This window comes from Tupaia chinensis, unplaced genomic scaffold, assembly GCF_000334495.1.
Source record: "Tupaia chinensis unplaced genomic scaffold, TupChi_1.0 Scaffold145907_1, whole genome shotgun sequence".
Classification (NCBI taxonomy): Eukaryota; Metazoa; Chordata; class Mammalia; order Scandentia; family Tupaiidae; genus Tupaia; species Tupaia belangeri.
This window is the reverse complement of record NW_006205765.1, coordinates 1,333,730-1,349,074: the sequence shown is the minus strand read 5'-3', so window position 1 is coordinate 1,349,074 and position 15,345 is coordinate 1,333,730. Positions and strand designations below refer to the sequence as shown.

At 56.3% G+C, this 15,345-nt stretch overlaps 3 protein-coding genes across 7 annotated transcripts in view; 1 reads left to right on the top strand and 2 right to left on the bottom strand.

Moving 5' to 3' along the window:
- The first annotated feature begins 645 nt into the window (after window positions 1–645).
- On the top strand, window positions 646–3,561 carry ZFAND2B (zinc finger AN1-type containing 2B). 2 transcript variants are annotated; one of them, XM_006168639.3, is made up of 10 exons: window positions 646–727; window positions 852–924; window positions 1,199–1,293; window positions 1,523–1,654; window positions 1,789–1,940; window positions 2,167–2,262; window positions 2,339–2,399; window positions 2,488–2,555; window positions 2,876–2,948; window positions 3,159–3,561. In XM_006168639.3, the coding sequence occupies exons 2-10, from the start codon at window positions 870–872 to the stop codon at window positions 3,201–3,203; spliced, it is 777 nt and encodes a 258-aa protein (XP_006168701.1). In that variant the 5' UTR covers window positions 646–727; window positions 852–869; the 3' UTR covers window positions 3,204–3,561. The 2 variants fall into 2 exon arrangements, with proteins under 2 accessions (XP_006168701.1, XP_006168702.1); XM_006168640.3 differs by having other exon boundaries at window positions 650–727; window positions 849–924.
- Window positions 3,562–3,677: 116 nt separating this feature from the next.
- ABCB6 (ATP binding cassette subfamily B member 6 (LAN blood group)) lies at window positions 3,678–12,521 on the bottom strand. Its single transcript, XM_006168637.3, has 19 exons — window positions 11,647–12,521; window positions 11,184–11,321; window positions 10,748–10,928; window positions 10,460–10,561; window positions 10,127–10,310; window positions 8,543–8,664; window positions 7,962–8,071; window positions 7,686–7,751; window positions 7,392–7,517; window positions 7,179–7,255; window positions 7,028–7,091; window positions 6,832–6,917; window positions 6,583–6,640; window positions 6,268–6,372; window positions 4,805–4,979; window positions 4,544–4,656; window positions 4,243–4,337; window positions 4,092–4,160; window positions 3,678–3,960 (listed from the first exon to the last, which is right to left on the bottom strand). The coding sequence occupies exons 1-19, from the start codon at window positions 12,193–12,195 to the stop codon at window positions 3,849–3,851; spliced, it is 2,532 nt and encodes an 843-aa protein (XP_006168699.2). The 5' UTR covers window positions 12,196–12,521; the 3' UTR covers window positions 3,678–3,848.
- Window positions 12,522–12,876: 355 nt separating this feature from the next.
- Window positions 12,877–15,345, bottom strand: part of ATG9A (autophagy related 9A) — a 10,956-nt gene continuing 8,487 nt past the window's right edge. For all 4 annotated transcript variants that reach the window (XM_006168636.3, XM_027768339.1, XM_014584219.2 and 1 more), the window contains exons 14-16: window positions 14,560–14,782; window positions 14,237–14,382; window positions 12,877–13,939 (exon numbers count right to left, since the gene is read on the bottom strand). In XM_006168636.3, the coding sequence (XP_006168698.1) occupies window positions 13,934–13,939; window positions 14,237–14,382; window positions 14,560–14,782 (375 nt within the window). In that variant the 3' untranslated portion in view covers window positions 12,877–13,933. The remainder of the gene's footprint in view (window positions 13,940–14,236; window positions 14,383–14,559; window positions 14,783–15,345) is intronic.

Sequence of the window (15,345 nt, the reverse complement as noted above, 5' to 3'; positions counted from 1 at the left end):
CTTCCTACTGCACCAGAAGCCCCATGGCCCAGGGACCTGTATTTTAAAAGCTTTGGCGGTGATCTAGACTCACCCAAGTCTGAGAAACAAACTGTTCTAGGCACTGTGTTAGGTGCTGGGACCTAGCACGGAACAAGGTAAACACGGTCCACCACTTCCCAGGATCTCTGTGTGTAGGAGGTAGGGGGATCTAATTCCATTGAGGCGACATGGGAGACTACACAGCAAGCGCCCCTAGCAGACCGAGGAGGGCCAGGAACGTTTTACAGGAAGACCACCAAAGCTGAAACCTGGAGGAAGGACCTGCAACTCCGGAGGGAAATGCACACTGCAGAGAAAGATGGGCAGGATCTGCAGCTCGAGGAGAGTAAGTGCAGCCGTGGCTGTGAACGAAATGGTCACAGGGAGGGAGGACGCCAAGCCACTCCAGATCTTCGTCCCCTAGGTATCGCCGCCCTTTCGCCCATCCCTGAGGCCTCAGAGAGGCCTTTCGTGGACCTATGTGCGTGCCCAGGATCCCCGAGCCTCCCTCGAACAACCATTTTTCTAGGGGTAGCCTTCCAACTCAGCGTAGCAACGCGAGGAAGGGCGGGGCTCTGCCCTACTTGTTGCTCCCCCGCGGCAGAGAGAACGCGCCGGACGTGGCCGCCCTGCGTGATGACGTCAACGCGCCTGCGCGCGCCGGGGAAGGAGTGGGAGCCAGGGGCAGACAGGCGCAGAGGCTCCGGTAACCTGGACTGGGCGGGGGAGAGGAAGGGGCGGGGCAGGGAGCCCCCCGGAGCGCAGGGTCGCGGTCGGGACCCGGAGAGGGAGCCCTAAAGAGGCTCAGCTCTCGCTTCTTCTCCCAGCAGGCCCCGCCCGACTGGGCGATGGAGTTTCCGGACCTCGGGGCGCACTGTTCCGAGCCGAGCTGTCAGCGCTTGGGTGAGGGGCGGAGCACGCGGGGGGTGGGGCCGAGCGGAAAGGGGCAGGGAACTGCAGGTGGGCTGAGGGTGGGCTCCGGGGCTGGAAATGCCCGAGGTGGGCGGGGCTCAAAGGGGGCGGTGGCTCTGGGGGCGTGGCAAGACGATCGTGGACTACGGACCAGGTGTAGGGTGCTGTAGAAAGGGTGGCGTTTTCCTCCCCCTGAGTGGAAGGCCTGAGTGAGAGGGGAGGACATGAGTCTCGCTGGACAGACGATCCGACCCACTGCTTGCAGATTTTCTGCCGCTGAAGTGCGATGCCTGCTCGGGCATCTTCTGCGCAGACCATGTGGCCTACGCCCAGCATCACTGTGGATCTGCCTACCAAAAGGTGAGGGGGCGATCCTGCAAGTGAAAGGGGGCGGCTGGAGGATGCATGCAGAACCCTGGGACCGGGCAGACTCACGTTTCAGCTCCGTTATTATCTTTCTGTGGCTCATTCAGTGGGGAACATTGTGTTTTTTTGCATGTTGGCAGAGGCTTATCCCAAGTTTTTTCACGACCAGAGATTTGCTGGACTGGGAGTGAGCCACAGACTGACCCCTGCCCCTTGACTATAGGATATCCAGGTACCTGTGTGTCCGCTCTGTAATGTGCCTGTGCCTGTAGCCAGAGGGGAGCCTCCTGACCGTGCTGTTGGGGAGCATATTGACAGAGATTGTCGCTCTGATCCAGCACAGCAGAAACGTAAAGTAAGTGTTGGAGGGGTTGGCCATGACCCAGCTGGGACTAGGGGTCCTGGAAACCCAAAGAGCTAAATCCTATGATGGGGCCAGAGGAAAGGGCCAGGATCTTAGCAGAAACAAATCTTCCCACCTGTTTGCAGATCTTCACCAATAAGTGTGAACGCTCTGGCTGCCGGCAGCGAGAAATGATGAAACTGACTTGTGAGCGCTGTGGCCGAAACTTCTGTATCAAGCATCGCCACCCCCTGGACCATGACTGCTCTGGGGAGGGCCACCCAACCAGCCGTGCAGGGTAATGCGGTCCTCCACTTGCCTTTGGGACTGTCCCATCCTTTGGAACTGACTCAGCCTCCACCAAAAAGTTAGGAAGCTTCAACTCCGTTTCCATTGGCTAGGGGTCTTCAGCTTCTTTTTTAAGCATATGTCTTCCAGACTGTGTGGAGGAACTCCTGCCCATACACACAACTTGGAGGGTTAGGCTTGTTCTTGAAGGCTTGCTAAGTGTCTCTCCTCTACAGACTTGCTGCCATCTCCAGAGCACAAGGTCAGGCTTCTTCTACAAGCACCATTCCCAGCCCGAGTCGGACCTTGCCTTCCTCTACCTCTCCAAGCAGGTAGGCCTGCCCATTCCTCCTCTCCCCTTTGTCTCCTTCACATCTCTGACCTTCACCTCTTGAATGTTTGCCGTAGAGCCACAACCCAGTCTCCGTCCCAGGCAGCCCCTCCAGTGATTGCTTTGCAGAATGGCTTGGTGAGTTGGCAGAGGTTGGGTAGGCAATCACAAAGCCATGTAGAATCAAGTCCAAGGAAGCTATGCTGGTCTTCTTTCTCTCTTGCAGAGTGAGGATGAGGCTCTGCAACGAGCCCTGGAATTGTCCCTGGCAGAGACCAAACCCCAGGTCCCAAGGTAGTTACTGTCTGGTAAAGAGAGGACATAGGATGTGGCCAAGGGCTTAATTTGGAGGGAGGGAGGTGGGGCCACCCCAACCCAATGCAAGCTAATAGCTAGGAACTCGGGCTCAAAGTGAAGATGAACTATTTGACCTTTGAAAAGTTAGTTAACCTATAGGGCTTTAATTTTCTCTGTAAAAGAGACAATACAAACACCCTCCCCTTGTAGGGTTGTTATGATTAAGGTAATACCTAGAAATACTGTGATGAGTAGCAGATAAGATGCTCGCATTTCAGACAGTACCACCATCCAATTTAAGCTTTTCCTCCTCCCAGTTCTCAAGAGGAAGAAGACTTAGCTCTAGCACAAGCACTATCAGCCAGTGAGGCAGAATACCAACGGCAGCAGGTATGAGGGTGGGAGGAAGATGGGATCCTGAACTGGGAGGGAGCAAGAAGTTAGGAGGCGGTTTCTCCCCAGTGGCGGGAGTTTTGAAATGGTGGCTATCCTTTGGTTGTGTACGGTTCCGGGCCATGCTTAGCTCTGAAGTAAGTACTATTCCCTCCTTTCTTTGACCCTGCACCCTGTCTTCCCCTCCTTTCCCTCTCCTTGCTCCAGGCCCAGAGCCGCAGCTTGAAGCCGTCCAACTGCAGCCTGTGCTAGGGCCCTGGGCTTGGGGAGGGAGGCTCAGCTGAGGACGACTATGGCCCTCACACCTCTAGGGTACGGAGGGAGAGGAGGCCCGGAGCAGGCTGGAGTGCAGAGACAAGCAGGAGTGATGCGGAAGCTGCCTCCAGGGAGCAGCAGGAGACAGCTTGCTGAGCAGAGCGGACAGAAGGCCCTGCCAGCTCTCCAGCTGCATGGGAGAGTGGCAAGGAACTGTTCCCTGGTTGGGCCCTTGTGGATGCTGGCCGGGCCCCACTCTCAGCCCCCTTCTCATGTCATCTCCGGGGCTGCCCCCATGTGCAGTGGGCAGGGAGGTGCCTGGAAAGAATAAAGGATCTTGGCAGCCACCCAGACATCTAGGCAGTGCGTGTCCTTTTCTCTCACCCAGAGCAGAAACTCCTGCCTGTCCGGAACGCTCGCCTAACTTAAAGGCAGAGGGCACTGTGATACCCACACCACAAAGCCGGAGAGCCATCTACAGTCCATGCTTTTATTTCCCCAGAAAGTGCTTTTCTGGAAGTCCCTTTCTCTCCTTGCTGTAGCTAGCACCAAACCCCAAGACCAGGATGCGACATGCCAGGGGAGGGTTACATCTAGTCCCCTCTGAGTTAGCCCTGGGGAGGAACGTGGCCACAACTTTTGTCACCGTGAAGTGGTCTGGGGCTTAGTGTCTTCAGAGACTTCTTCCTGTCCCCGCTGCTGTAGCTGCCACATATCAGCATACACCCCGCCTCGGGACAACAGAGCCTCGTGCCTGGGGCGAGGAGGAAAGTATAACCAGCCACCAGTTTTCCCTCCCAAGCACCCTTCCATCAGCCACAAAGGACAGAGGGGACGGGCAAGGGAGATGCCCCTCCAGAAGCCCTGTCCTCCCGAGTGTCTCACCGTCCTCGCTCCACGATGCAGCCGTCCTTGATGACCAGGATCTGGTCGGCATGAACCACAGTTGAGAGCCTGGGAGGCCACAAACTGGTTACCCACTGCCCCACCCAAAGTGGGCCCACATGCCAGCCGGCCCTGTCCCGGAGTCCCATACCTATGTGCCACTACGATGGTGGTGCGGTTGGCACAGACTTTGGCCAGAGAAGCCTGGATGGCCCTCTCGTTCGAGGTATCCAGCGCTGATGTTGCCTATAAAGGGGGTGAAAGTAAAACTGCCCTCACCAAAACCCCCAGTGGAAGGGAGGCGCAGGCTGCCAGCTGAGGCCTCAGGAATAAAAGAGGGCCCCATTTGCCTTGAGAGCTAGAGAGCGTTTTTGTGAAACCTTGACTTGTGATACCTACCCTGGGTGGGAAACGGTGCCCAGCAGGGGGCTTGGTACTGCCCAGAGCCTCACCTCATCCAGCAGAATGATGTCTGGAGCCTTGAGAATGGTGCGGGCGATGGCGACACGCTGCTTCTCGCCCCCACTCAGCTTCAGTCCCCGCTCGCCCACCTGAGTCTCGTACCCTGTGGGTGGATAGCCCCACCTCCCTCAAGTCACATGTCATAAACCTGGTGTCTGTGACCGGATGGGTAAGGAAGGGATGGAACAGAAGTCAGAGGGTCTAGGAGGACAGCCCTGGGCAGGGGAGGGGACTCTGCAGAGGAGCCTCACCATCAGGAAAAGCCAGAATGGCATCATGGATGCCCGCAGCCTGAGCGGCGGCCTCCACCTCATCATCCCCGGCTGTGACACGGCCATAGCGGATATTGTTGGCGATGGTGTCATTGAAGAGGACAGTGTCCTGGGGCACGACTCCAATGTGAGACCGGAGAGAGAGCTGGGTTACCTGGGGCCGAAAGATCACACACCCTGCACTGTCAGATCCCCTAGGCCTTGATGGGAGGAGGGGCTAGCAGGAAGGACAGGGGTAAGAGGCCCTAGGGACAAAACTTGCCATCACCACCCTGAATCCTAGCTGTGTGGGCCATCACTCAACCCCTGAGCCTGCTTCCCCATCTATAAATAGAAAATACGTGAGCCAGCCAGTGGTGTGGAGGCTAAGGTGCTGACCCCATGTGGCTGCCTGGAATTCAAGTTCTGGACCTGGTGTCTTGAAAGACACCCTGGGCATGTATGTGTGCGTGTCCAAAATCCTGAGAGAAGGATGGTGGCATGGCCATCCCCCTTTGGGAGGGTGATTTCTTCCTTTTGGTCTCCAGGGAGTACCATCTAGCAAATTAAAAATTAAAAAGAAAGGGGCCAGCAAGTAGCATGGTGGTTAAGGGTGCTGGACTCCCACATGGCTGACTGCAGTTCAAGTCCTGGACCTGATGGCTTGCTCTCTCACTTTCCCTCTCTCTCTCTCTCTCTCACTCTTTCTCTCTGGTCAAATCAAAATAAGCACATAAATAAATAAAGTTAGGGACCTGCAGGTGGCGTGGTGGTTAAGGTGCTGGACACTCCCATATGGCAGACCACAGTTGGAGTCCTGGACCTAGTGGCTTGCTTTCTCTGTTCCCCTTTTTCTCTTTCTCTCTGTGTATCTCTCTCTGTCAAATTAAAAATGAATGAATGAATAAATAAAATTAAGTAGTAATTAAAAAAATTAATAAAGTTAAATGATTATTTTTTTTTTAAATTTTAAAAAAAGAAGAAAGAATACAGGGCCCATAGCTTAGTGGTTACAAGAGCTAGATCACATGTAGCCAGCTATGTGGTTCAAATCTCTGCCCTGGTGGCTTGAAAAACAGGCCAGGTGTGTGTGTGTGTGTGTGTGTGTGTGTGTGTGTGTGTGCCCCAAATCCCACGGGATGGAGAAACAGAGAAGGGATTGGGGTGTGACCATGCTCCTACTGGGCTTCTCCCTTTCTCTGAGTGAACACACGTGCCCTCTGGCAAAAGAAAAGAAAACATGCTTTCCCCACGGCTTCCCTGGATTGCTGCCATCTTGGCACCTCGGATGGCAACGTGGAGTTCATCCCCTTGACACTATTCGCAGGACTGTAGGTTACATGGTGCTAGAAAGCCTCCGGCTTCGTGCAGAAGGGACATACCCCTTTGCTCTTGCTGACACCCAGCACCTGCCATTTGTCCACACAGGTACTCCTAATCAGCCTTCTCTTTGGGACCCTCACCTGAGAGATGTCCTGTCCGTCTATTCGGATGCACCCAGAGCTGATGTCGTAGAAGCGAAACAGCAGGCGCAAGATTGTGCTCTTCCCTGCCCCAGACGGGCCAACCTGATGCATCGGACACAGAGAGGAAAGTGATCAGGCTTCTGACACTTCCTCTTTGAGAGGCCACCAGTCTCCACAGTGGCTGCAACCTTTAGTCCCATCACCCATCCTGACAGGGCTCTCTGGCTCCACGGCCTGGGTCACGGGCCACCATGGGTGCTGAATGAGGGAGGCTTGAGGAGACTGGGCCAAGGGGCTGGCTCCCCATCTCACCAGGGCCAATGTCTGTCCAGGCATCACGGTGAAGGACACGTCCTGCAGGGTCTCCCGCCTACAAGGAAGGGAGGGCGTGGTCAGCAGGCGCCTTCCATCAGCACATCTCCTGGGCCCTGCCCTCCTCGTGCCCAGGCTGTCCTCCCAGGCAGCAGTGGGCTCCAAAGCAGGGCTTCAGAGTGGGATGGGCAGTGAGGCAGTGTGTAAGTGACAACAGGAAAGGCGAGGAGGCAGAGGGGAGAGGCTCACCCGTCCGCGTAGCTGAAGTGCACATTTTCAAACTCAATCCGGCCCTTCTGAAAGTGAAGCGGCCCTGCTCCAGGAAGGTCCTTAACCTGGAAGAGTGCACGGGGTGTGCTGCCATTCCTGGTACAGGATTCTCTGGACATGAGAAACAACACACAGCCTCCCACCAGCCCAGACCCACTCCGCTTGCTTCACTCACTTCGGTCTCCTCTTTGAGGAGGTCAAACATGTTCTCCATGTCGATGAAGTTGGTCTGGATCATCCTGCAAGAAGGGTGCTTGGTTGGGGCCCCCCCGACTAGTCAGGAAATGGCAACGCACAGGGACAGGTGAGGCCAGGGATCGCGTTACCTGTAGTAGGTGCCAAACCAGTTGAGCGGCATGTACAGCTGGATGATGTAGGTGCCAAAGAGCACAAAGTCCCCGACCTGTGGAGAGCCAGGGGGCCAACCGGGTCACTGGGGGCCTGCAGGCTGCTCTCCCATTCCCCCTGCCCACTGCCCACTCAGGAGCCTGGTGGCCCAGACACAGGCCCGAGCCATCTGGTCCCTGACCCTGCCTCACCTGCAGCTTCTGCTCGCTGACAAAGTATGCACAAAGCAGGGAGCCGGCGAGCAGCCCGAGTCCTATCACCAGGTTCTGCGTCTGATTCAGCAAAACCAGTGACGCGCTTGACTTCCACTCCAAACTCTGCAGCAATGACACAGAAGGGAGGATGTCCCAGGCACACTGACTATCACCAAATTCAAACCCAGGCCCAGGCACCTTTGACCTCCCCACCCGAGTTCTACTCCTCTCGGCCTTGGCAGCGCCAGGCCAGCTCACTGCTCTTGGGAGGCCTCCAAGTAGCGCCCTCACCTGGTACTTGATGATGGCCTCTTGATAGCGTTCCACCTCATAACCCTCGGCGTTATAGTACTTCACCTGGTGAACGGGAAGTGTTGTTATTCAGAGTGGACACAGCACGTGGTACTCGGATCATTCCCCCTCCTCTGGATTTCCAACCCCTCCTTCCCCACTCTGAATAACACACACAGAGGGCATCCCTGCCCCCAGCTCTCATGAGCCTCAGTGGTCCCAGCCACAGCCCTTCACATCTCTGCCTCGCACCACTGCCACCGAGGCCTTGGTTACCGTCTCAAAGTTGAGCAGAGAGTCCACCGCTCGTGCCCGTGTAGCATTCTCCTGTGTGTTCATCGCGCGGCGAAACTTCGTTCTCCACTCGGTGACCACGATGGTTAGGGCTGGAGAGTGACAGCAGGAGGGGTGGGAATAAGACAAAATCTCCCACAGCAGAGACCAGGGGTGGACGTCCGCTACCTGCCACGGACACACACTCGGCCTGTGCTGGAGCCCAGGGACCAGATGCCAGCGGAGGGATGGCAGAAGCCGTACCCAAGGCATCTCTGCAGCCCACACAAACCCTCATGTGTAGAAATGCTTTTGGTGAACAGATGAAAGCAAGCCGCCTCTTGTTATATAGACGAGGTTTCTCCTTGACCTGCAACCATCATCCTTCATGGAGCCTCATGCTACAAGGAGGCCCTTCCCTGGCCCTCCATCCAGGTTGAGTTCCGGTTTATTCTCGATTGAGGAGGAGACCCATGCACCACATGGCAGCAGCCTCCCGGGGCTGGTCACTGCGTGGGGGCAGGGCGTGCACTACAGGAGTGCCCGGGCAGTTCAGGGGGCTGGTCTCACAAAGAAGTACTCACTGAGATAAAGACTCATGCACAGAAACACGATGAGGCCGAACCAGGCATTGAAGAACATGCTGAAATAGATGATGCCGATGATGATGTCGGCCAGGGTGGGCATGACGTTGAACACCAGGTAGCTAGGAAGAGAATAAAGAAAAGTTTGGGGGGGGGGCTTGGACCCACCAACCCCACCTCTGAGAGTTTCAGTGTTTTGTTTTCAATAATGACATGTTGGGATCCATTTAAATGCTCCTCAAGAGGTAGACGGCCAATGAACCAGAATATCCATGGAGCTGGCGAGTGGTGCAGTTCTGTGGCCAACCACAGTTCGAGTCCCAGACTTGGTGGCTTGCCTTCTCACTCCCCCTTTCTCTCTGGTCCAATTAAAAAAAAAAAAGTTAAATAAATAATGTTTTTTAAAAATAAATTAAAAAAATTAAACTGTAGCATCCACCATCTACACAGTTCTCTGCAGCAACTCCAACAAATAAGGGAGATCTTCATGCATGAATGAGAGTGCCCTTCCATACTGCCTGGTTAATAAGGCAACTCTGAGAATGACAGCTACATGATACCATCTGTTTTGGGGAAGATCTCCACAACACTACACCAGTTCTGTGAGTCTACATACATACAGGTTTGGGAAAATGCAAAAAAAGAACTCATGGCCAGCTTCATAGCCTAGTGGTTAAGGGAGCTGGATCCCACATGGTTGGTCACAGTTTGAATCCCAAACCTGGTGGCTTGAAGAACTTGCTGGATGTGTGTGTGGGGGTCCAAATGGGATGGAGAAATGAAGAAGGACCGGAGTGCTACCATGCCCCGTAGGGAGGTGCTTTCTCCCCCTGTTTGTCTTTCTGTCTCTTTGGAAACACACACACACTCTCTGGCAATAAAAATAAAAGCAGAAGTCAGCACCCTGAACCAAGTAGGAACCTCTGGAGATGTGAGTGGAGTTCAAAAAAGATTTGCACTCTGTCTGGATTTTTGAATTATTATGGGAGCATGTGTACATTAATCATAAACTTAAAAAGGAAGGCCAGCCTGGTGGGGTAGTTAAAGCAGCTGGATCCCACAGGGCCAACTGCATGGTTGGAGTCCTAGATCAGGGGACTTAAAAATCATGCCAGGGAGCACGTGCGTGCATGCCCCAAATCCTGAGAGGAGAATGAAGAAGATTCTGGTGTGGCCATTCCCCTTCAAGAGTGCTTCCTCACTTTTCTTCTCTCTCCCCCTCTCTCTGGTGAGTGTACAGGCTCTATAGCAAACTACAAAAAAAAAAAAAAAAAAAAAAACAATCAAGGGGCCAGCAGGTGGCGTGGTATTTAAAGGCGCTGGTCTCCCACATGGCTCACCACAGTTCAAGGCCTGGACTTGGTGGCTTGCTTTCTCACTTTCCCACTCTCTCTCTCTAATCAAACTGGAAAATAATAACAATAAATAAATAAAAAGTTAAAATAATTCTTAAAAAAATTCTAAAAAAAAAACCCCCACAGTCAAAGGGGTAGCTGCTCAGGCTGGGTCTCCTTTCTTGGTAGCCCCTCCAGCCCCACTTCTCCAGCTCCACTGTCCCACATACCCCTGCCCCTGGTGTGGTACCTTAGCAACCCTGTGACGCTGGACGTGCCCCGGTCCACTATCCGCAGCACCTCCCCCGTGCGGCGCCCCAGGTGCCAGCGCAGCGAGAGCTCGTGCAGGTGTGAGAAGAGGCGCAACTCCACCCGCCGCGAAGTGAACTGCTGCACCCGGATCCACAGGAACGTCCGCAGGTTGCTCACAAAGCCTGGAGGGGGTCGGGCCAGGACTCAGGAGGGCATGGGGGCTGAGGGACGTCAGCCCAGCACAAGGATGTGAAGAGTCTGGGAGCATGAAGCGGCGTGAGGGAGGGACACTCAAAGAGGTATGACCCAGGGCAAACAGAATCCCTCAAACCTGTACTGCCAGTGCCGCCACCCTGGAGGAACTTGAGGAAGACGTAGGTAGAGACAGTCCAGGCCAGGGAGCTCCAGGGTGCCTTGTCAGTTAGCAAGTTCACTACAGAGAAAATGAGTTAGAGGCCTCTTCCGGCACCCGGGACTCCAGGCAAAACTGACCCAGGCACCAGCCACAGCCTATATTCTGACCACCAGACTCCCAACTCTGTCTCTCCTGCCTTGGTAAGAGCCACCTGCCACAGGCCAATGAAGGACACAGGTTGAGTCGACATCCTGGTTGTCTCACCGATGTCTCTGTAGAAGATGGGGACCAACACGTTGAGTGCCCGGTCCAACCCCATGAGCCCCAGGCAGATGAGCACAACCAGCTGAAGAGCTGGACTCCCCCGTGGCCACAGGTAGCCACTCAGTAGACGGAGCTTCCGGCCCAGGTCTCGCCAGGTAGACCGCTGCTCTGCTGACGGAGCCTGCAGGGTGAATCCGAGGGGAAGGGAGGTCAGATGGCAGAAAGAAGTGCCCCATCCAATAGCCCTCTACAAAGAACTTACAGGGTTACACCTCTCAAATATCTTAGACCTACAAGTGATCCCTGATGGGGTCAGAAAAGCTAGCAGGCCACAAACTGAGATTTGGGGGAGAAGGATGCATTGTGGAGGAGAGGAAGGGATGACAACAGAGAATGACATGAAGATAGACCCCAGGATTCAGACACTGAGGTGTACCTGTCTCCTTTCCACATCTTGATCCTCTTCTTGAACACGCAAGGTGTAGGACTGGGGGCGAAGCCCAGGGGCCCAGAGCCCCAGGACAAACAGTCCTCCAGAGACCACATACCGCAGCACCCACAGGCTAAACTGAACCTAAAATAGAACATGTGGGGAGGGCGTCAGTGAAGGCCAAGATTCCAGTATTCCACTACTGCTCCTAACAGGGCTGGGGACTGGTCTGGAGAACACACCCAGGTCCTCCTCAGGGGCCCGGCACCTAATAGGCTTGGGAAAAAAACCCACAGTGACTCAGCAGGGACACGCCCCACCAGCTGGCTATCAGCTCACAGCAGGTGCTGCTCCCCCTTCTTCCTTTTCTTTGAAGCTTCCCAAAGCATGGAGCCAGTATGAACAGATTCAGAGCATTTCTTCCCAAGCCCTGCGCCGATGCTTGCCCTCTCCCCACAAGGCCCCTCACCTGCTGGCCTACGTCGGCCCTCGCCCACCACCACTGTGGGCTGTTCCAAGACACCAGGGCCAAGTTCTCCGCTGCAAACGCCACAGTCCAGAGAAGCAGGAGACCCGGGCTGTGCCTGAACTTGATCCAGACGCCCATTGCCAGACTCTGCTGTGCCTGGCTCCGCTCCACCACCAGTAGCCACAGGCCACAGACACTGGCCAGACTCTCCAGTAGAGAGGCCAGGAGTAGGTAGCTTGGCAGTGGGGCTCCCTGGGCAGTGCCTGCCCGCCCAGCGAGGCCGGCCAGGGGCAGCAACGCCTGAAGTGTGGCCAGAAACAGCTGCAGCACGTAGGGAGCGACCAGAGGGCCGGGCCCCCAAGACAGCGCGTCGGGGCCGGTGGGCCGCTCCCCCCGCTTGCAGGGAAGAACCAGTACCAAGGCCAGAGCCCCCAAGGCCATCCGGGTCGAGGGCAGCAGCGTGAAGAAGAAGCAGGGACTCAGGCCATCCTGCACCCAGGCCGGACCCACGGGCCCTTCGGCCTCGCAGTAGTTGCCCACAGTCACCATGGCAATGCGGGGCCGCCGGCCGAGGCTGCAGACACTGTGGGACCGGAGACTGGGAAGGGCCGCTAGGGGACTGGAGCGGATGCCGGGGTGAGTCGGGTCATGGAGCCGCCTGGCTCAAGGCGGCGGTGGTCGCGGGGAGGGACGCACGTGGACCCGGCCACACCGCCCACTCACTTCGCGCACGCGCCGCCGCCACGCACTCACGCAGGGCACGTACGCCGTCTCCGCTCGTCCCACCTCGCGCTCGGCCCCAGACCCTCTTGCTAACTCGGGGTCCACAGGAATGTTCAGCATCCGACTCGCGCCGCATTGTACCTCGGCAGACCCGCCCCACAGACCCGCCCCCAGCCCCTATTCGGGGTCCCATTGGCCAAATGCCTTCGTAGGGGCGGGGAGAACTGGTGTACGCGACCAACGCAAAATACAGGCTGAGCCGCTTTGTCACGTGCCTAGGGCGGGAAATCTGACCGCGCGTCCTGCTGGAGACTTTGACCTCCACAGAACTGTGGGTCGGAAAATGCCCTGCAGCTAGCCCACTGGGTGGGTGTATCCGAGAGGCAGCATAGGCCCACTTTCTTCCAGATCCCAGTCCGGCTTTCCCGCAACCCAGGCACCGGGGGCTAGCACACACACCCCGCCCTTCTGGGTCCCAGGATCCTAGCTGTGAGACAAGAGGCTGCATCTGGTCAAAGTCCCTTTTTTATTAAGGGTTATCACGCTGTACACTGTCCCCACCCTGGTCCACTTGAGTTCCGGCAGCGCAGTTCACTCTTCTGCAGAGGACCAGAGTTGGATGAGGGGTGGGCAGAGGGCAGGAGCTGAATCCCAGCATGCAATGCAGCTCAAAGCCTAGGACGAGTCCAATGCCCCTCCATCCCCCTCTAGGGGACAGCAGGATGCAGGCCAGAGCTTTCTTGCTGGGACACAGACAGCCGAGGTCACGCTCCAACCCTGTCAGTCCCAAGTGCAGGTATGTGGGGGCAGGGGGTACAATAAGCAGCAATGGGAGCCCAGAAAGGTCTTATTCTCCCAGGGCCCATTCTAAAAGTTGGAGAGGGCAGCGAAGAATTTCCATCCTGCTCCTGCAATTTAGAAACCTTCCTCCTTAGTGTCAAAAGATGGCGTGAAGGGAGCTAGGAGCTAGGGCCTCCACCCAAAGGCAAAGCCGAAAAGAAGGGGAGCAAGCAGAACAGAACGGGAGCAGGCAGCACGCACATGCCTGTGGTGTGCAGGAAGCAGAAGAGGTGAGCTGGCTGCAGCACTGGGCGACAACTAGGTGAGGTATGAGCCACAGCCTGGGCTGCTCCTCTAGTCAGGGCGGGGACAGGCTGCAGGGGGCGAGGGTCCAGGCCCAGCCTCCCCACTCCAAAGTTGGCACAGGTTCTCCCTGCTTGGCAGCTTCTGTGGTGGGCAGCCCTAGGAGACTTGCAGGGGTCAGCGCGCAAAGGTGGCAGTACTGGGGCTGGGTTGGGGACCAGTTTCTAGCACCACACTCTGAGCCAAGGGGGTCCTGGGCATGAGGCTAGAGTTCTGTGTGCCCCTGGTTTCTGGGCCCCAAATTCCTCTCCTGGGGCTGGCAAGCCCAGTGTTGGCACCTCCCTGGGCCAGGCACAGACACACAAACACCACACACGTGGAGCCAGGCAACACTCAGAGGCGCCCTCTCATGGCGGGCAGATGGGATGGCAGGGCAGCAGTGGCCCCCATCCTGAGGCATGGGGACCCTCCTCAGCCTTGTCTATACCTGTGGAGAGAAAACAACTGGTAGTGGAGAGGGTCTTCAGCGGTGTGCTTGCCCTACACAAGCCTACAGATAAAGGAAAAGGGAAGCTTGAGTCCCCGGGAGCTAAGGGAAGGCAAACGCAAGCCCTGGACATCTGAGCAGTGGCGGGAAGAAAGGGGAGTGTATTTGGGAGGGGAGTGTGCAGTACCTCTGCATGTGGGTGGGGGCGCACCCTCCCTCCTGTGAGGAGCTATAACCTCAGCGTGGAAGTGAGTATTCAGTACTTCGCGCAGGCGTTCTTGGGTCCTGGGGCCTTACCTTGTGCACCTGAGGGGGAAGCTCATCCTCCGAGCCCTCCTCAGGCACGGGCTCAGGGTGCCTCGACGCTGACTGCCCATCTTCAGCCCACCCTCCAAGGGGCAGGCGAGAGAAGTGAGAGGAAGCCCGGGGCACCGTGCCAGGATCTAGCGTGACAATAAGCATATTCTTAGGAGGAACGTAGACAGGAATAGAAAGATGGGTCCGAGGACTGCTCAGGAGGTTGGTTCCTTGGGCCCAGTCCCTCTGGCCTCTGTCCTCCCTTTGGGCACCACCCTTCCCTGCAGACTCGGTTTCCTCCTGGACCCATCCCCACTGAATACCTGTGATGCCCCCGTAGCGCCTCTGGAAGCCCCCGTGCAGGGCGGTGGTCTCAGGTGCCCCAGGCCGGGGTGCAGCACAGGGATAGCTGGCAGAGCGGGGGATAGGCTGGGGGGCCCGGGCACCCTCTGCTCCCTCTTCAGGGGCACTCTCCCCACTCTCATCACTCTCTCGGCGGTGCCACACGTGCCTCTCAGGTTCGGCCTGGGCCTGCTGCTTGTGGAGCTGGAGAAGCAGGTGGCTCGTTAGTTGCGGACAGAAGGGTGTCTCATACAGCTGCCTCCCACCGTGGTCTCAACCACTTCCCACGTGAAGCCCCTCCCCTAGGATCCCTGACCCAGAGCATCTGTCATGTCAATAGCATGTTTTATAGATTACATGCTCAGCAGATCGCTGGGAGAGGCCCGTGCATGGCTGCGATGGCCTTCGCTTTATTCATTTGATTGAAGAATAGACTTGAGGGTCTAACTGCCAGGGATTCTGAGGGGTAGGGATATAGTTAGGCACAAAATAAGTAAAAAGCCAGTCCTGGGACCGACAGATGCTGTGGTGGTTATGTTGCTGGATTACTATGTGGTTGACCATGGTTCAAGTCCTGTACCCGGTGGCTTAAAACTCATGCCGGGTGTGTGTGCATGCATGCCTGAGAGGACAACAGAGGAGAAGGGATTGTGGCATGGCCATCCCCCCTGAGAGGTAGTTTCTCACTTTCTGTCTCTCTGTCTGTCTCTCTGGTGAGTGCATGTGCCCTATAGCAAAAATCTCTTAAAAAAAAAAAAAGCCAGTCC

Coding starts and splice junctions, on each gene's coding strand:
- ZFAND2B (XM_006168639.3), top strand. CDS start 870: ATGGAGTTTCCGGACCTCGGGGCGCACTGTTCCGAGCCGAGCTGTCAG. Junction 1,655..1,788: donor CAGCACAGCAGAAACGTAAA/GTAAGTGTTGGA, acceptor ACCTGTTTGCAG/ATCTTCACCAATAAGTGTGA. Junction 2,400..2,487: donor TTGCTTTGCAGAATGGCTTG/GTGAGTTGGCAG, acceptor TCTCTCTTGCAG/AGTGAGGATGAGGCTCTGCA.
- ABCB6 (XM_006168637.3), bottom strand. CDS start 12,195: ATGGTGACTGTGGGCAACTACTGCGAGGCCGAAGGGCCCGTGGGTCCG. Junction 10,929..11,183: donor AAGATGTGGAAAGGAGACAG/GTACACCTCAGT, acceptor TTCACCCTGCAG/GCTCCGTCAGCAGAGCAGCG. Junction 4,657..4,804: donor CATTCTGGCTTTTCCTGATG/GTGAGGCTCCTC, acceptor ATCCACCCACAG/GGTACGAGACTCAGGTGGGC.